At 41.0% G+C, this 20,426-nt stretch overlaps 2 protein-coding genes across 3 annotated transcripts in view; one reads left to right on the top strand and one right to left on the bottom strand.

Moving 5' to 3' along the window:
* The window catches only part of CYTH3 (cytohesin 3), a 50,432-nt gene extending 32,868 nt beyond the window's left edge, over positions 1-17,564 (bottom strand). For both annotated transcript variants that reach the window (XM_027656778.1, XM_027656779.1), the window contains exon 1: positions 17,376-17,564. In XM_027656778.1, the coding sequence (XP_027512579.1) occupies positions 17,376-17,406 (31 nt within the window). In that variant the 5' untranslated portion in view covers positions 17,407-17,564. The remainder of the gene's footprint in view (positions 1-17,375) is intronic.
* On the top strand, positions 17,405-19,123 carry LOC113953336 (translation initiation factor IF-2-like). The gene is made up of 4 exons (XM_027656381.1): positions 17,405-17,458; positions 17,622-18,033; positions 18,326-18,427; positions 18,534-19,123. Exons 1-4 carry the CDS (start codon positions 17,405-17,407, stop codon positions 18,656-18,658), a joined length of 693 nt encoding a protein of 230 aa, XP_027512182.1. The 3' UTR covers positions 18,659-19,123.
* Positions 19,124-20,426: the final 1,303 nt, after the last annotated feature.

Genomic DNA, 20,426 nt, shown 5'->3' with positions numbered 1-20,426 from the left:
TTCTTTTGTACAATTTCATGGCAAGATCCAGGTCACAAAAAATGTTAGCACCCTCAAGGAAGAGAATGATCCCACAATAACACCAGGAGAGGCCATGGACAACAGCTGAGAGCACTTAACAGATCCCCTTGCAATGCAGAACAACAGCCACATTTTAAGTGGGAGTTTTGGGAAGAAAATCAGGGTGCCCCCTCAACACTGCCTAGGAGGTGAAAGGAACAGATCCCCATGCCAGCTGAGTGGCACATTAGAGATATCATGTCTCTAACTGAAACCCTTCATTCACTGTAGCACAATGAAATGGCAGCAAAAGAGCAGTGGATTTTGCTTGCCTGCAGCAAGAAGAGAAAATTCTGAAATTTAAACATGCAGGTGCAATAGCTTTCCAAGAGTAAGATCTTTTAAGCCACACAATAAGAGCAGGATGCACCTTTTAACTTCAGGCATTTATGATTTTGCCCAATAAAAGCACAGTGCATTACTACACAGAATCATCCAAAGAACTGGATGGAAAGGGGCTGGATGGTCCCAAGACCAATTTTTGTGACAGTGCAGTTCACTTCTAATTGAACCAAACATACAGGCAATACTGACAGGAATTAAAAAACACTTCAGCTTTAAACAACTTCTCAGCTGACCAGCATGGGAGAGTGACCTGCACTGACTGCTGATGGAAAACAGGTCAAACAAGTGGAAGCCCCTATAGACTGGGAAGCTGGGTGGTTGAACTACTGGTGCCACCAACCATGATTTGGCTCTGTGTTCACTTCAGAGGGTTGGGGATGATTCCTGACAACTCTGCCGAGTATGAGGCAAAGCTTAAACTACTGACAGGACACAGGACTCTTTCTCCTCACAATCCCAAGGAGTATGTGAGGATGAAAAGGAAAGCAAGGACACTCCATCTCCCACTGGTACACAACTCCCAGAAGTCCCTGTGAACAACTGGACTAACCACAGATGTCCTGCTGCCAATCTAAACTTCTTTCAGCTGCAGCATCCAAGCATCTCGGATCAAGGATGTGACAACTCCTGAAAGCAGAGACCAATTCATCAAACCCTGGGTGAGGAAGAGGCAAAAAAGAACACTGACTCCTTCAGCTTTTGAAATGGTATGAGAAGGAAAAAATAATAAGTTGCAACACTGTGTTTCAGCTTTACCCTTACAAAACGGCTGTTTCCCACATCACCCCCAATTACTGGGAAGAGGAAATGGTTGGCTGGCATGCACCTACATTTTTTCCTAGGATAGACCTTGGAAAATAGACTTGAAAAGCAAACACACCAGAGTAGTAGCAGACATTCCTGTCAGATCCATTTCGAGTAGCAGCATGGAAAATTGACAGGAATGTCACTGAGCAGCTGCAGGGGGGTCCTGGAGCCCAGACCCTGCTGTCGGCTGCCAGATACCCCCGAATCCTGCTCAGTATACAGGCACAGCTCATCAGACCTACTGTGTTTCCAGCAAAACAGTTGGGGCTCAGACAGTCTTTCTGTCACAAATTTCCAGCAACATCTACTCTTGGCAGCAAGGGCTCTGCTCTGTTAGTGGGGAGCACGAGCCGTGACTTAGGGTTGCCGGCTGTTTCTAAAGCACACAATCCAATTTTCAGAAAAAGCAAGGCAAAGTTCATTTTTTCCCCTTCCCCCATCCCTGCCTGACACAGCTCTGGAGTTAGATTTCAGAACAGCATTTATTGCAGAAGCTTTCTATTTATTCATTTTCCAAGATCAGTTGCACACTGAAGGAGGTAGAGCAACTGCTGGATTTGAAAGCGATTTTCCTTCCCTGAAGAATGTCTCCAAAGGCAGCTCAGAGTGCCACACAGGACTGCTCATCTATCAAGCAACTGCTCAGGCAGCAATTCTCCCAAAACAAGACTGATTCCAGAATGCACGATTCTGTGCACAGTGTGATCCCTCATGTTGTGTAAGTCTTCGACATTCCTGCAGTCTCCTCCAAAAAAGTAACCCTGGTACCTGCTACGGACACCACTGAGCTGCAGCACTTGGGAGAGAAACACACTATATAAGTATTTTGCTTCTTGGCTATCTTAGGCTTGAACTGCTCTAGTTTCTTCCTATTACATCAACAGGCCCATTGGCCACATGCCCTGTAGTCTGAAAGGGCACTAAGAGAGTCAGGAATTTACTCATAGATTTGTTAGTGAAGGAATAGTAAGGCTTAGTTTAAGACTGCAAACCATTTTCAGATTGTCAGAAAAGAGTATACTTAGCTTTTGTGAATTGTTGGTTGCCACTACACCATGAAACAATTAGCCTGACAGGTTCCTAATCCAGATATAAAGGAGCTTTTTATCTGGTCCACTGATAAGAAGTCTGCTGGACGGATCCACTTACTGTAGGGTCAAACCCCTGGTCTCTCATTCTTTGCCTGGCACAAGACCATCAACAGTCCATACCAAATCTGGCTCTCCATACTGCCAAAATAGAGCACATTCAGCATCTGCTGGAATCCTTGTCAGTACAGACATAAGTTATACAGTATAAAAAGAAAGATTTTTCATACTCCAAGCAGACCTTCTGGCATTCTGATCAAAACCTCATTTGAATAAAGACATTCTTTCATTTAAACTTGCCCTCAGTGTTTCAACCAAATCTGCTAAAATATTACATTGGCCTTTCTAAGCTGTTTTCTCTGCCCCTTACTGGCAAAATCACTGCATTCCTTCCAGAGATCAGTGAAAAATAATCTGAACACATAATCTTTTGTACTTTATTTTCAAATAATTTAATCATTTTTCTCAGCTAAGTGCTTAACAAAAAAAAATCATATCCATACAACTTCAAATATCTAAGTAATTTAGTTTTATTACTCTCAGTGTTTCTGACTTATAGCATATAAAATTCAACATTTTTCCTCAAAATGTAAGCAACTGTCTTTGAACCCTCAATTTCTTTTTAAATCCACCAGCTTCCACTGCTCCTATTAATAAACGTTCTTTCTCTGATTTCCACTTCATCCTGCCATGTTTGAATAGGGAACATTTCTGTTGACTGGGAAACAATTGAGTAGGACCCAATGTTTTAGCTCTGCTACCCCTCAAAATGACAAAAAAAGTAATGGTAAAAGCTATCACTTCCTAAATGAGTAAAACCTACAGGAAATTGTGATTTCTTCACCTGCAGACACCAGCTTCATCGACAATGTCTTAGATGGAACCTCTGCCAAACACCTTTCCAAAGAGGCAGTGTCTCCTCAGAGCACTGTCCCACCTGCCTTCACTATACAAGGATAAACTTTGTACAGGACTGAAAAAAAATCTGACTCATATTAACATACTTGCAATCATCCTAAAATTGCCTTAGGTAACCAGAAATACCAAGCTGTAACTCCTGTTAAGAGTCTGTAGCAAGTTTGTCTGCAGCTCTGCTGACACAGCTCACGTGACAAAGAGTGGAAAAACCTATTAATGCAGTTCAGAAATTCCTCTGTGTGTCACAAACATGGACAACACAGCAGTGAGTGCAGAACACCTGGAGAAGGCCATTCACAGGTAAACTCCTTATCCCTTTAAGTATTTCCTGACCACTGAGAAAAGCTGTTGGCAATAAAAGTGGTGGCCCTATTAAGCATGGATTTTTGTCACCAATAATCACCTAAGCCTGACAGCCTACATCTAGTACATCCAGACAGGCTGCAGTCTGGAGTCCACTTCAAAATTATACAAGAGTTCTAAAAAACTCTTCAATCACAGTATCTGTGCTACAATCTTTCCAACGTCTTAATAAAGTGGACCTTGAAATTTTGTTGGAAGCATTTGAAGCTCAACCAGAACACAGGAGTGCCAAACCCAACTGACCCTGCAGATGTTTAACCAGTATCTCCAAATGTCCAGCAGCTGGTTCTGAAAATTACATTGTGACCCTTTACAGAAAAAAGGTCAAAAAATAATCACTGCTACAGAAGTTTTTAATCAGGCTGCTGGATTCCATTAGATCTGACTGCAAGTATTCTATCATGAACTTTACAAATGGAAGCATCTCATTTTTCTTTTTCCTGAATTCTTCCACAGTTGTACCTCAAAAAAAGTCTTGTCATCTGCCAAAGAATCTCAAAGCATAATTAATTACAAACTATCAATGGAAGTCTAGACATCCTGCATTATCCTAGCTAAGAACTTATGAAAATAAAACCTTATCATAAATTTTCCATTCTAAATGCCAAATTGGTCACTAATGAAATCTAAAAATACCTCATACTGATTTAATGGTGATGTACATGCTTTCACCAAATCCTGCAGCATGCAACTTTGCACGGCAGGCCTTATGTGCTCACACTACATTGATGACATATTTTCCATAAGAAATAGCAGCAATGGAAAATGACAACCTATACAGACTCACAGAACATAATCAGGACATTGTTCATTAATGCCTGCCACCACTGTTAACTCTACCCCAGAAAGTCTCAAGAGGAAGCCAGATATAGCAGCAGAAGCTGATGAACTTCCAGCTGCAAGGGGGTGGGAGTGAAAGGAAGCAGACTGATTAGCTGAATAGATTTATTGTATGCACATATTCTATGCTAAAACCCTGTATCTGCTTTAACATAAATTTTTTTGAGTCATTTGACTGTTCACAATTCAAATACAGGAAAATGCTATCAGGCTAACATGTGTTTGTTCAGCAGGAAACCCTTTCTTCAAAAATGTAAAATGAGGTAGTGAAAAGCCAAAACTTTGCTAGAATTGTTGTACTATTATTTCTCAAATGTGAGAAGGACCTTTTGATGTTCTCCCGTCACATTAGAAAATCATCTCCTAAGTCCATGTGAGCACCACAGAAAAACACAACGCAGTAAGAGTGGCAATGCAGTGTTCTCTCTCTCTCCAACATGCAAGACGTGATCCTACTTTCTTCAGTGTCATTGGCAGATTTTTATTCTCAAGCCACAGATACTTTCTTAATTTTCCTCCTAATATATCCTGAATACAGCCAAACTATCTTAAAGCAAACCTGTAAGCAAAGCTGCTCGTTCGAGTTGCTGTGTTTTAATGGTCTTCAACGTTGACAGACTCTACACACAACCAACTCTGCAAAGTGCACTGGAAGTTGACCTGCACTTCCAGAAAACAATTAACTGAAAGAGATTCCTTTAGGCTCTTCCCAATTCCAATAAATACCACAGCCTTTAAAAACTGGGAGAAAAGAACTTCGACTACCATTCTTACAACACAAGGGTAAATACAATGTAGTTCTGATTATTTAATCACTGCAATAACAAAAAAATAGGGAAAGTCAATTATTTGCCTGGTATTCATTTAAAATATTTAGAAGAAGATAAGATACAAAGGTGCTTGGGAGAGGAAACAATCTGACTAAAGCTCAAGCAGAGGCACACAATATACATCACCCAATACAGTAATAGAGCAATATAAATGTCATCATTTGTTTAATTAAACAGAAAAAGAAACATGCCAATTAGTAAAAAAAAAACAAACCAGTATCAACTGTTCTTGTCACTCATCCATAGGCAGCATCAGTCCTGCCACCAAAACAAAATCCTCATCCTTACTTACTACTGGTACTGGTGCCCATACTCAAGAACTTCAAAAATTATTTTTTACATTGCTATATTGATATCATAGATGTTTTTGCATTGAAATTGTTTGTGTTAGAAGGGTTTTGCCCTCACAGTACAGTGTTGGTCTACATTTCACTTCCACTTTGAAATCACAGATCAGCTCCTTCTAGCTCAGGAAGGAAAAGAAGTTGTTGTTGCTGTTCTGTTCTAGCACTGGGGGCAAAGTGCCAGGCTGTGCCACGGCCAACAGACTGACCACAAATCTTTACCTTTCTTTTTCACTTTTCCTCCAATAAAAATTAATATAACAACCAATTAAGGCACATGGAAGAGAATGCACTGTCCAGGATTATGTCTGAGACAGTAGTTATGTTTTAAAATTCATGTCACTGTCAGTAGTAAAGAAAATAACTTACAGTATTTTAAGCCAGCTCTTCCAGTCAATCAGGACTTATAATTTGTATACTATTGTTATTAAACTTATTAAATTAGACTGGTGTAATTACAAACTGATTGTGTAACAACATTCAAAACTAAAGACTTGAAATAACAGTAAAAGAACTCTGAAATTCAGAGAGCTATTTGATGGACTCCATCAGCCAAGTAAAGTTTGGAATGAAGATTTGGAAAGGAAGATACCTAAAGGACAGAACATTCCAACACTGGCATCTCTAGTCTCAAGTAACTAAAAAACAGGATGATTTGCTACAGTTATAAAGAAACTTCAGAAATATGACCTTTTATCAAGGGGAAAAAAACAAACAGTTTTGACAGAAAAAAGAATTTATTATTTTGATCACCATCAAGTATTCTTGCCATTCCATACACCTGCTGTACTCCTCACTTATTTCATTTACTCTCAGTCCAAGGCATTGTCTACAGAGTTGGAAACACTGGATATATCAAAGGTAAACCAAATTCTACAGAAAAATATTAGGCTTCTCCCCTCCTTACAGCCTTAGGCTCTGCAAAACAAAGACTAGTGAAACACAGCATAAGTGAAATTAGTAAAATCCAACCTGTTTTATATACTCCACGTTGTAGCATTACATATCGTACCCATGCTTTAAAGAGCAAAGAACTTCGTTTTAACTAAAACCTTGTACTATGAATGAGAAAACAGTATTTTCTTCCATTAAATCATTTCAAAGAACAGCCACCTTCCCACTCCAACCAGCCAACTTCATTGCTGTTTAAAAAATAAACCAAAAACTCTTAGATGACTTTAAGTCTACAGCAAAATCTGAAGGCGTTTAAGTGTTTCAGGATGGGATTTATGGCAGAGTTCTGAAATGGATACTCCTAGTTCCTGTTGCTTTTACTGGAATATTTTTATGGAGAGTCACTTTTTTTCCCACCCTACCCTTTTCCTTTACTGAATTTCCACACAATAACTTAGATCTGACCATCACCGGACATCTGAACAACAATAAAAAAAGTTACAGCTGGATCCTGTATTAGTCCCAGCTGCACAGGATCTTTGGCTGCCTTCAGAAAACAAGAGAGCCAATAGCAAAACAGTAGGAGAATTTCTTTTAGCAGCTTACCTTTGAATAAATTGTTTTTCCATATGCTACTACAACAAACTATTTTACTGCTCAATGCAAACTGATGTTAGTCTTCCTATTTTTCACCTCTTTTCAAAAAGAAAAAAAAAATTTAAAAACTTCCTTCTTCGAAAACCTTTACTACAAAATGCCAGAAAATAATCATCTCCATATGCTCTTTCAAGTCTAACATACCACAATGGATAGATCTGCCAAGTCCACCCACCCACAGGCTCCATAAACTTGAGAGTATTATTTGTATTTAATTTGGATTACCAATTTCACCCAGCCTTTCCCCTTCATAACACATGGGGTTTTATTCAGGCTTACTACACAGGTAGAAGACACAAAAGCAAAATAAATAAGTTTCCAGTAAAATAAGAACAATAACACATACTCTCTACAATTTGAATATCAGCGAATTCACAGCAGGACTTCTACTAGTCTTCTTTTTATGTTTGCTCTTATAAAATATCACCTAATCTTTTATAACATTCATGTGATACTATGTCATTTATTGGTACAAGACCAAGACTAAACATTGCAGTCTTTCCAGCTTACATTGCACAAAATTAGAGTGAAGAAAGTTACATGTGTTCTGATTTTTTTTTTTAAATCACTGGGTGGGGGGAAGCTTCCTCTCAGATACTTGAAATAAGAAAGTTACTATATTTAATGCACAAAAATCCACTTCCTATAGCCAAAAAAATAATCAACTCCATATGCTCTATTTATCTGTCCTTGTTAAAACATGTACAGCAAACTGAAATGTCACCAGCTGCCCACAAAGGCTGACCTCACATAATACACACAAGACAGGCTTAGGACCCAGCCTGAGATTCCCAGCTTACAGAATTAACCAGCAACACCTACACAAATAAACCAGTCCCATACCTGAAACCTTTTAATCTCTCCCTTCTGTGACTGTAAATGTTTTCATAGACACAACAGCCACTTCCCTAAACTCTGACTAACCTTGGCTACCAGTTTCAACTTCCACTGAGGAAATACGTTTCTACACAAACTGCAATTCAGGAATAGCAGCACAAATGATAAGAGATGGTGGGAAAATAAGCACAAATATTCTCCTTGTCCCCAGATGAATGTTGGATGACGTTTTAAAATGCTGGAACTACATGATACGATAATTTTAATAACTAAAAGTGTACAGTAGGTCAAGACTGACTTGCAGAAAAGCAAGTTAAATTGTAATAAAGTTCTATAAAATTAAAGTTACTTTCGAGTCTATGAACACATACTGCCATAATATGAACTACCCATTTAGGCATTTACATGACAGATACTACATGCAAAATGAGTTTTCCTCTGTTAGTATATACTGGGGTTACAAAATACAAGACTAAACCAAGGATTACTTCAGCCTGATAGAGGCTCTTGAAGGTGTACTCCTGAAATATTAAGGGCTTGTTTTGGGTGGGTCCAAGCAGAACCCTTTCAGTTAAAAGAAAATAAAAAAATAAATTAAAAAATAGAACCAAAAATAAGAAAAAGAGAGAACCACAAAACAACACAGAGATGCACATTCACCTACCCCAGGCAATGAATTCCAGAGATCAATTCAGAGATCTGTTATAATGGACCATCAGTGCACACAGTTTGCTCACAGCAGCTCCTGAGTGGGCAACTGGAACCAGTGGAGCACTGGACATGTACAAGAGAGGGGTCAGGTCCTTCTGGTCTTCTCAAGAAAGACTGAGAATGGTCCTACACGGGACCAAGCCCTGCCCTGTATACATCAGGAGTTCAATGGTCAGAGAATGCATTTAACTTGGAAAGTTCCTCCCAAGGAATGGAATTCCTCCTTGACAGAGCCACAACCTCTTCGCACAACCACTTTGGTTTAACCTCAGCTTCCTGTGAAAACTTTCCTCCACATCCCCTGGCTGACCAGTTGCAAGACACTGAGACAAAAACATGCAGCAGCTTTACAAATTCAAAAATTGCATTTGCAAGTGGTCAGAGCTGTAGCCGCAGTACACAGCCTGGTGGGAAAATTCCTCCTTGGTGCAACAGAATGATGGGGCAGGAAGTTCATTAGTCCAAACTTCCATGAGTAAGAAACAAAAAAAAAAAAAGAGTATTTGGAATCTGACTCCTGAATACAAGAAATACTGCTTCAAGCAACCATAATTCCTTATTTTATAATAGCCAATGCAACTACAAATGTCCCTTTTGACAATTCCCCCTCTCTTGTAGTAAGGCAATGGGATCTGTTTATGTCAGAATTTGACCCTCCAGACAACATTGCTTGTGAGCTAAACAAGGACCTTATTAAGGAACATAATATCTACAGTACATGAAAGCAAAAATGTAACAGCAAATAAGACTCCTGAATACTTGGAATTCAACAAGAAAACAGCATGAATGGTATTCTCCAGTATAAATCAGATATTAAAAACAAAAATTTTAAAAAGTCTCCATTCTAGAAGTTAATTAATTAATACACGGCGTATTAATGAGGTGGTTGTATAAAAACGTAGAGGTGACTCATTAAGTGATTACATCTCACAGTTCCCTTAGAGAAAACAGTATGAGGCAGTTCCCTTACTTGAATATGCTAATTTTTCAGTCTTTTTTTGTGCACATGTGTGTGTGAGAACGAGAGCGAGCACAAGAGAGACTGGACACATTTCTTTTCCTACCCATCAACTCCTTCTGCCAACGAGTGCCTTGTGCAGCGCTCGATTTCAATCTCATTTGACTGAGGAGTAAATATTCCTACAAGCTCTGTGAGAACTGGGAGCTGGATAGAAGAGCCACTAAAATGAATTCCCACGTTTATCATTAGCCTCTTCCATACCCCCAGAGTCAGCAGAATTGTGTTCCATCCTTTTTACACAGCTTTTCTGTTTTGGTAAGAAATTCAACGTATTTTGTCTAAAAATCAGCACTGGTTTCTCCTTTTGTGTTAAAGACCTGGATCTGCAAAGAACAGCAGCAGCTCCTCAAAATCCAACTGAGCCCTTGGACAAGACAGCAAAAGCCAGACCTGAATTCAGATTCAACTCTCACAAATGGACTGATCTTCGATTCTCATTGAAGAATTTTCTTGTGGAATTCAGAAGAGTTATTAGTAGAATCAGCAAACTCTGTCCTCACTGGGATAATTTCCTTTGGATTGCTAAATAACAGTATCAGCTTCAGTTCTTCCATACACTTGGCATAAGGTAACTACTTCATTTTAGAATAAACAGCTGAAAATGAGGCTAATTAGTAAAACCACACTAAGAAGCCCAACCTGTTGAAAAATTAGATCAAAGATCTTCAGTACTCCAAATCCTAGATGAGATCCTGATTTAGATTTCACAGGTTTCCAGCACGCAACACTTCCTGTTAACTCCATGAGATCCTTCAGAATTTTCAAACCCTTTCTCCTCAGGAAACACTACATAATGTTTGCCTTTCAACATGTCAACTCTCACTGGAAACCCACATACCTGTGTATAAGCAAATATCAGAACTTGAATGAAATCGTGGAAGCAGCTACACACCACTTTATTTTCCTTAAATAAAACTTTATATTACCAAATAATGTGCTTAAAGAACCTCAGAAAGTAATGAAATAAATGTGACACAGATGTTCACCAAAAAAAAAAAAGGAGAGAGAGAACAAGAATGTTTTTACTTCATAGCAACCAAATAGGTCAAGCCATTTCCTTCTTCAGGCAAATCTCAAAGGACCACAAAACACATGGTTTTCTAGTGGATTTTGTGTGTCTATCCCACTAAAAGGAAATAGTGCTGTCCAAAAGATTTGCAATACTAAGTTTTCCCATGAAATTGTTGAAATTAAAAGAAGGAAGTCATATGCAATTTAAAACAATTTGATAGATGTTAAAAGTTATACAAATGGCATAAATAAATAGACTTTTACTACCTAACTCATATACCTTTCCTGTACAACATATTGCTTTAAAAGAATGCCCAGTGAAGAAGTCACAAATGCCAACATTACGTCTGTTCCCACCATTTCTCTTTCACTTCTGTAGAACTGGAGTAAAACATGACGTGTTCTTCACTCCCCTGGCATCCCTGTCTCACAGTTCTGTATGTTGACAGGTTTTCCTAATAAACCAGCTGCTAAGGACTCATTTTTATCCTCTGTGAATGAAGAACACGGTCATTATATCCAAACTCTTCACTGAAATCAGTGCAATCCTTTCATAGGTGCTTAGGTACTACAGGGAGACAAAGTGAAGAAGACATCATTAACTACCACTTGACTTTAAAAAGGAAGAAAAAAAATCTATACAGATCCATTCAATCATCACAAAACACTAACCCACAGGCTGGGTAGGCCCATGCAGAAGTCTACAGAAAATGTCACACAGAAAATCCCACAACCAGATTAAACCTATTTGTGCATTTAAACAGGAAAATTGATATTGCATAGGAGAACATAACTTATTTCACACCTTTGAGACAATAAAGCATTTCGATACTTTTGCATGGCCCTTTCGCTGCCATATTTATCACAACTTCTCTACAGACTATTTTTTAAGAAACAATAAATTACAAAGTCTCGCTGTTTACTTGTCAATAACCACTCGGGATGTCAGCGTGTGTCCACAGACATCAAAGAGAGCAAGTGGGTGGAAACAACATTAAGAGCTCTGTTTTAGACTCATTAGGCTTAAGATGACAATTATGCAATCTTAAGATGTCAAACAAGCCAACATTTTATCTGGGACAGATGGCACTGGATCCAGAGCACAGAGTATTTGCTGTGAGTCATCCTTTTAAATACGATAGTTCCATTTTTATTTGCAAAATTTGATTTTCCAGAAACAAGATGCAGAACGGAAGAGAGTGTCAAACCAAGCAGAGAGTCCTGCAAATCTTCACAAAACAAAGTTGGAAGTAGAAACATCATCTTCCGAGTGAAAAAGCGAATAACAAGACGTGAGGGGGAGGAGAGAACATACAAAGAAGCCAAAAAAAAAAAAAAAAGGCAAGATTTCAAAAAGAAAAGTATAGTAAACAGTACTAGTGGCAGCTGGCAGGACAAAGAGGAGGAAGGGAATGTACTGAGTACAAGGGGTCAGGACAAGTGTGGAGAGGACCTAGGGTGAACCTGGAGGAGATATCTTCAGACACTGCCTGCCAACAGCTCATTCAATGCCTTTCAACAGGAAAAGAGATGCAGAGGTAGTTTAAATTTTGATCTTGGGGCCAAAGACGGCATATTAGAAGAATCAGACTAAAGCATGTTTGTATTGGGAAGGGAAAAGAAGGGAGCAAAAGATAGCAGCAGGTGAGACAGCTACAGTTTAAGCAAAACACTTGAAAGCTTTTAAAACCTTTTTGTTACAAGAGGAAAGCGGAGACTTATCAGACAAAAAGATGGCAAGCACAGTCATAGAATCAGAGAAAGGTTTGGGTTGGAAGGGATCTAAGAGCTCATCTCGTTCCAACCCCCTGCCATGGGCAGGGACACCTTCCACTAGACCAGGTTGCTCCAGCCCCATCCAACCCGGCCTCGAACGCTCCCAGCGATGGGACATCCACAGCTTCTCTGGGAAATCTGGGCCAGTGTCTCACCACCCTCATAGTGAAGAATGCCTTCCTAAAAACTAATCTAAAATATCCTCTTTCAGTTTAACACCGTTACCCCTTGTCCTAACACTACACACCCTTGTAAAAAGAAGAAACTGGAGGAAAGCCAGGGATTTTTTTCATTTTTCCTTGAAAAATTGTTCAAAATCCCATAAAAAAAAAGAAAGGGAAGCAATAAATATGATGAGACTGAGAAATTTCATGTGAGCTGTAGATTATATCTTGAAAAACAGTGTGTTGCCTCACCTTCTGCAGCCCTTCCACTGGTGAAAGCTCTTACAGCTCCAGTGATATTAAAAGATTGCAATATCCATTTGGTAACAGTGGCCCATGGGGAACCCACTTTCACGAGGCTATTACTACAACTCCCAGACATTGTTCTGCAAAATACACTCTGTTCCTGTAAGTAAATCCTACAGCTTTCTTTCCCAGCTGTACCAGTACAGACAGATGCTGTTATGGGCTCACTGCTCCCCTAAATCCACGGCGTGCTTACATTGCTGAGCACGTTACCAAATACCATTATATAACAATCCATCGAGTTTGGCAACCAAAGACTTCTGGAAATTCTATCTGCAAAAATTTCATGTTTTCTTCCAAGTCAGAGCTAAAAATATCGAACATTAGGCTGAGAAAAACTTAATGTGCTACTGCAATTAACAAGCCCATTTTCTGATACCACCAAAAATAACTAATATTTACAGTATAATTATTAATATTTTATTATGACACTTTTTTCTGCAGTGGTAACAGATTAAATGGTTTGGGGCTAAAAATGAGGAGCCTACTGACCTGACAGGGAAGCCATACAAATATGAGATTAGTTTTGCATGAAGAAATATTTATTTAGCAAAAAGAGACTTAGCATGAAGCTCTGCTAGCTGGTAAAAGTCTATTTATGTCATTTAGTTTTTTGTGTTCCATCTCTGTATCTGCTCTTTTTCTTTCCCTAGAACCAAGTCAAGTGGTTACTTTAACACTCAGGTGCATTTTTATATTCTTGGCATTTCCCTACAGCACTATTTAAAACAACAAGCCCTCCTCTAAAGGACTTTTGGGACAACTTTTATTTAAAACTACTGGTATAAGTTATCCACTTTGATGAGTAGGGATTGAAACATATTTAACGTTCTTCTGTGTTAAAACACATTTGTTTATAATAAAAGAAACTCATAAAAGAAGAAAACATGGAGAATTAGTCTTAAATGCAAAGCAAATGTCTATAACCATGAGGAGGCCACGTGGCCTCTGCTATCTTTAATGTCTACCTTTGGAAGATATTACAATGTGAAAAGATGGGGCTGTTCATGTCTAAAGTATAAATATATATATATGTAATCAATTTAAAGACATTTTTTCTAAGAAAAATCTGGAGTGTTTGTTACATTTAACAACTTTTACCTATAAATAGGTAATCTTTGCCCTGCAGCAGAACAGAAGTGACCCTGCTAAATCTGGTTTGGCAGCAAACCCGCTCTCCTGAGTCCTCTGTGAGACGATCTGGTCTCTCTGTCTCGTGAACGGGTGTCTACATTCTGTCCACACAACAGACCCAACGTGTTACCTGGCACCAGCACTGGCAAGAACAGCCAGCAACCAACAGAGCTTGGCAACTGAACTGCTCTGTCCCAGAAAAGCTTCGACATTCAGAAACAAAGCACAGAGTTTGGGGAACACAGGGAAACCTCAATGCCCTAATTAGTGCTGTAATTTGGTCTATTTGTCAAGTAGAAGCAGGATTTTAACCTTCTGGCATGTCTGTTTAGAGCCCTTTGTAGAGGCAGCTTAAAACAAACACAGAGAAGTTGGTAAGTACCCAATCCCGCAGTCTTTTCCAAGAGGAACAGCACGGGATTGAATTTGGGGGACAAGAAAGCTGCTGCATGACTAGAATCAAATTCAGAAAACAAACAGAAGTACTATCCTGGCCTCCAGCACTGTTTATACATTATGACCTTCCACAGGCTGCCAGCAGCACTACTGAACGTGAGGACTGCGGGTCACTGGTACCACCACCACCTCACTGTGAGCCCACAAGAAAAGCCTCGGTCAAATCACACAAGATGTGGTTTTAAAGCAAGTGAGGAGGGGGAGGAGGAGAAATTTCCTGGATTAAGTGAACCACAGAGATATTTTAATCAGAACACAAAAGAAAGTTGAGCCAAACACCAACTGACTCGGATCATATCACATCAATAATCCATGCACAGAGCCTCTGCTGGAATCAATGGGAGGCTTGTGCGTAAGTGGATTGTATAATATAAATACATGGCCCTGTTTAGGGCTCCACATACAAAAGAGAAAGAGGAGTTGTGAACAATTCCCTTAATTAACATTTCTGTTCCATCAAGTGCTTCTAAAATAATAAATTCTAACGTTACACAGCTCTGTTTTCATTCACAGCTTTTATCAGAGGTGGTAAAACAACTGACCCCATTTGACAAATAAGGGAACTGAACCATTGGATGCAAATTAAACTGAAGAGCAGGGCAACAGGCAGAGCTGAACTGGGAATAGCAGCTTACCTCCTGAATCACAGTTTAATGTCCTAGATATTTACATGCTTATCTAGTTCGAGTCTCTAATTAGGGTGACTCTGTGCAGTCCTCAAATAATTTTACATACTTCCTAAAGTACCTGTACACGGCAATATGCTTATCTCTAAGCGTTTCCCACTCAACAATGTTAATTTTGTGAGGATTTAGAATGTTCTGCTGAGGTTCAAAACACTGGATTGCCCTGGTCAGACTCCCAAGGGAGTCTCATTGCTGAGGTATCACAAGCCTCACTACCCAGCAGTAATAAAGGGTTATAAAACTGGCTGTCAAATCCACACTTCCCGACGCTATTATTAAAGAAAGAAAAAAAAAAGGAAAAAAACAAACAAACAAAACAACTTGCAATTCAAAATATTAATGCATTAGCTGGAAATGACCTAACTGATCCTGATGTTCCAAACTGACAGCAATCCATAAGGAAAAGCGAGACTGGATCTCTATTCAAAAAAAAAGCGCAATACTCACAAGAAGTCAGTGTAAAACATCAAATACACCAACTGCAAAAAAAATGTCCAGTCTTACTAATCTGCAACTGTTTTACAGTGAAGCCAAGTAAGCAGGAACATAAACTACACTGTAATTTGACCCAAAAAAGCAACATGTTTATTAAAGTGGTAGGAAGTTATAAATAATAGTTTCACTTGCATGCTAGGTACAAATCTGACTTCACCTCTAGAAGCAGCCTTTGGCTAAATACAGACTGACTCCTCTCAAGGTCCTGAGTATTTTTCCTCCTCTGAAAATCCAACTCTGAAAAGCTTAACACCTTATGAAAGATTGATTCAGCAATGTGTCCACTTTCTAATTTACATCTTGCACGTGATTAAGTACTGTATCACATAGGGTTAGTGCCAGTAACAAGCATTTTCATTTTCCTTAACTACAGATGCAAGTCCATAATCCTGAGAAAATAACGTATTTTGAGTTAAACAAGCTTTCTGTTCTTTACAATTACAGTGTTCAAGTGCTTTGAACAATAACTTTTCAGGACTGGCTTGTTTCATCTTCTGTTTTCCTTTTTCAGATTTTTTTTCAAGATTTAAATCTACCACTGACAAAACAAGCAGAAATGCCTGCTGAGAAATGGCCACACTTCCAAACGACGGCTTGAAGAATTATTTTTCTGATTCACCATAGCATTATTTTTTCAAGTTGTCAAAACAAACACCACGCCCACTTGATTTCCGAGTTCTGGGTAATTATATTTGGAATTAGCAAGTACCGTGCAACTAATAATCACACGAGGTTTAGCCCTTACTTTAGCTATTTAGAGATCAGCCAATGCATTCAAAGGCAGCCCGTTTAGCATTTTATTTAAGATATACCCTCATCACTCCATGCTGTACCACCACTACACAGACAGCCACAGACACGGTGAATATAGGGCAGGCCATGCAGTCGATCCCTGTGCCCCAGGGCAGGATCAGCTCCTGCTCAGCCACCATTATCGCTGATGATACACAAGAACTGGTTATTTCAGGCAGCAGCTTTACACACGCACTCACAGAACCCATTATAAATTAAAGGAGGGAAGCGTGTGGCACGTCTGCAGCGCCTTAAACTGGGACAGCGCGCAAGCCGGTCTCCAATAAGATAAAAATTACAAATAAAAGCTTCCCCAACATGCGAGTCCGGATTTTCTAAAAGTAGTATCTTGGCAAGGTTAACGCCGCTGCCGCTGGAAACAGTTCACCTCGTTTAAACTGGCTGAACCACCCCGTGATTATCACCGAGCCTCCATTAAGATGACACACACAAACAGAGCCCTCGCAGGGCTTAATTACTCTTTTCGCTGCTCGTACACTGCCAGACACGTACTTTTGGTTTTTTGTATTTCCCCCCTTCCCCTCTCCCAGCGGACGGGCAGCTGCAGGCAAAGGGCGCGGGGCTGTCAGGGCACTGCCGGGGGTGGCGGGGCAGGGCAGGGCAGCGGGTCCCGGACCCGCCGCGCCCCCGCCGGGTGCGGGCCACAGAGCCCCCATTGTGGCCCGGCCGATGCAGCGGCTCCGCTCGGGGGGCGCCGGGCAGGACGGGGCAGCCCCGGCGGGAGGGGCCGCGGCCGCTGTCAGGGGCTCCGGGAGCGGGGCACCTTTCTGTGCCGCCCGGCGAGGGGCCGCGAACCGCCCGCAAGAGCCCCGCACTCACCGCCGCCGCCTCCGCCGCCCTCTTCGTCCATGTTGGGACCGCGGGCAGGGCGCTCCGCCGCCGATCAGCGAGGCCCGGGGCTCGTTCCGCTCGCTCGGCGCCTCGCGGCCACTCCCGCTCCTCTTCCTCCTCCTCTTTTCTCTTCCTCTTTCTCCTTCGCTTTCTTTTTCTCCTCCTTCTCCTCCTCCGCCGCGCTCCGCCGCCGCGCTGCTCTGCCCCGTCCCTCCCCGCCCAACCCTGCCTCAGCCCCGGCAGCCGCCACCGCCTCGGCCCAGCCGCCCGCCCCTCTCATGTGACGGCGGAGGGCGGAGAGGGAGCCGGCCCGGCCCAGCCCCGCCGCCGCCTTCTCCGCGCCACCGCAGGGTCGCGGCCACCGCCGAGCTGTGTTACCCCCCCCGCCAGCGCCCCGGCCCAGCCTCCCGCCCGCCTCCCTGTGCGGTGTTCCCTCCCCAGCGAGCCCCGCAACGCGGCCTGGCAGCGCCCAGGCCCCTGAAGCGGCTTCCCCGGGGGCTCTTGGGGGTCGCCGGGGCGGTCGGGAGCGGGGGGACCCGGGGCTGTGGGGCTGCCGTTGGGGACCCATTGGGGTCGTGTTTTGGGGTCTGCAGGAGCCAGAAAATGCCTGCAGGCACCCGGCTGGCTTTTTGGGGGAGAGCGGGAGGTGAGTGGAAGGTGAGGGCTGAGTTGGCCTGAAGCAGCATAGTGAGGGGAGACAAGGTGGGTTGAAGTCTCTGAAAAAGAGCCTCACACATCTCATGTTTCTCGGCTTTTTTTGCTGATTGTTGCTTGTTCTCTGTTCTTGGGTCCGGTGCTGGAGGGACCTCGGGTGCTTCCCCTGCCACGGGGGCCGTGGAGAGCCTTGCATGTCAGTGGGACTGTGCCCCACATGCGGTGCAGGGGTTTGCCTTGGTGAGCATTGTGGATAACAGAAAGGACTCTCCTTACTGCCCTAGGAGCCAAAGTGTCTGTGGGATATTTAAAGTCTTCAGTAAAGATCTTCAGTGAGTTACCTACCATGGGAGTCAGGATATCAGCAGCCTCCAAAGTCTGTAAAGGTAAGCAAAAGTGTACTGGCACAGACACTCTTCCTTCCTTCCTTCCTTCCTTGGCACCGCCTCTTATTATTTTTTTTTAAACCGTTTGTGTCAAAATTTTATTCAGAAAGGAAGCTGTGGGAGGAAAGGGTCAGCCAACAGGAAAATATCGGGTTTTTCATTTTCCTTTTGGAGGCTGGCATGGGACAGAGCACCGTCGAGGAAGCCGAGTCAGGAACACTCACCTCTTGACACCACTGCTGATAGGTGGTTATTACAGCCCATTGTGCTGAGAGCGGAGGTCTGGCTCTGACAGCTGCTCCAGTGATAAACTGTTTTACCTCGCCTAAAAATCATAAGCATCACAAACCTTTAAAATACTCCTCTGACTTTCCTATTTTAAATTAAATATTGTTATAAGTTTAGTAAGTTATAAAAAGGATATGATTACATAAAACCAGCATCACCTTGGTAAGAGATTCATTATTAAATGTGTGTCTATAAAGTGCAACTACAGGATGATGTAAAATAAGTGTGAATGCAGATGAACTGACTGGCTTTGAATATTTTTGTACACTGAGCAAATTGTTAATTTACATTAGTGGGGAATCTGATTCATTTTAAAAATTCTAATTTTATAATTGATCACAGATTGCTTACATTTAATTTGTGTTGGTTTACACCTTTATATAGAATATATTCCTTTATTTTCTTGTTTCTGTTTGTCAGTGTCATTTTTTCTTTCCTTCCCTCCTTCCTTCCCTCCTTCCTTCCTTCCCTCCTCCTTCCCTTCCTCCCTCCCTCCTTTCCTCCTTATACTTTTGCTACAAGGAAAATTCTAGTGCAAAATAAAAAATAGCTTCATCACTAATTCTAGTAGCAGAGGAGAGGGAAGTGTGGAGAACAGTCATCCTCCCACCCATTCAGTGCAAAATTCCTGTTGACTTCGTGGAAGTAATACTAGTTTTAAAGTTCTCCAAATTCATAGCAAAGATTAAAATTATTTTGTGATGGAAGCAAGATAGGAAAAATGCCTGTCCTGGTTACGAGTGATCAGTTGTGATGTTTTATAGAAACTTCCTGGTGAAATCCAATTCCAGCTCATGTCTGCCAATTCCAAACCCATGAGATAAGGAAAATGTTCTTTATTATAACTTCATTATTAACTTGAACAAACAGTTAAATTTTCAGTATTTTGCCTTACTGAACATGTACTTACTCTGTTGTAACTCTGAAATATATGTCATTCAATACCCTCTCAAGGAGAATCTGTTCTTTCCAGCCCCCTTTTAGTGGGATGATGTATTAATGATACATAGTACAAAAGAGTGTTGAAATTATAATGTTCTCTTCAAGGCTGTATGTCTCTGAAATGATGGCAGATATTCCTTAAAACACTTTCATTCGTACTGTGTATCTTATAAATAGACTTACTTTTGCATGGGCCTGATCCTCCATGTGTTCTAAGCATAAAACTCTTAGTTCTGTGTACAAGGTGCTTCCTGGACAAAGCTCTTCAATCTTCAGGTGAGATGTCATAGAAACTTTTAAGATCAAACCTCTTACCTTGTTGTCTCATTTTCCTGTGTTTAAAGTAAAACTCATGTCTGGCTATAAACCTAACTAGGTCGGGAATAGATTTTTTGAAACTGTGCAAAATCAAGTAATTACAGCCCTAGTTCTGTGTCATAGCTGTAGCAGTTCTACCATAGCAGGGCTCCTCCTCCCCAGTGCTTGGTAATTCAACAGTTATGACACCACTGTCCTTAAATAAGAGGTACTTTCTTACCAGCAAAGATGCCAGGAAGCAATACAGGTTACAATCTCAGCAAATTTTAAGATAAACTCCAATAAACTATTTCCTTCTCACGTGAGTAATTCTCTCGCATCTGCTTTGTTTTCTGGAACTTTGATCATTCTTCTGTTTTGGAATACATATTAATTTTAATTTTTTCCCTATAATTAATAAGAGTTTCAATCAACAGTTTTCTAAACATTGCTTGATCTTTTTTTTTCTTTC

Source organism: Corapipo altera, unplaced genomic scaffold (assembly GCF_003945725.1).
Source record: "Corapipo altera isolate COAL_440 unplaced genomic scaffold, ASM394572v1 104, whole genome shotgun sequence".
In the NCBI taxonomy this organism is placed as follows: Eukaryota; Metazoa; Chordata; class Aves; order Passeriformes; family Pipridae; genus Corapipo; species Corapipo altera.
The sequence above is the reverse complement of the archived record's forward strand: the minus strand, read 5'-3'. Positions and strand labels throughout refer to the sequence as shown.

What these genes read in the sequence shown, in the direction of transcription:
- LOC113953336 (XM_027656381.1), top strand. Translation starts at nt 17,405, where the DNA reads ATGTTGGGACCGCGGGCAGGGCGCTCCGCCGCCGATCAGCGAGGCCCG. An exon ending in ATCAGCGAGGCCCGGGGCTC is followed by an intron (nt 17,459 to 17,621) that starts GTTCCGCTCGCT and finishes ACCCTGCCTCAG; the next exon opens with CCCCGGCAGCCGCCACCGCC. An exon ending in AGCCTCCAAAGTCTGTAAAG is followed by an intron (nt 18,428 to 18,533) that starts GTAAGCAAAAGT and finishes AATTTTATTCAG; the next exon opens with AAAGGAAGCTGTGGGAGGAA.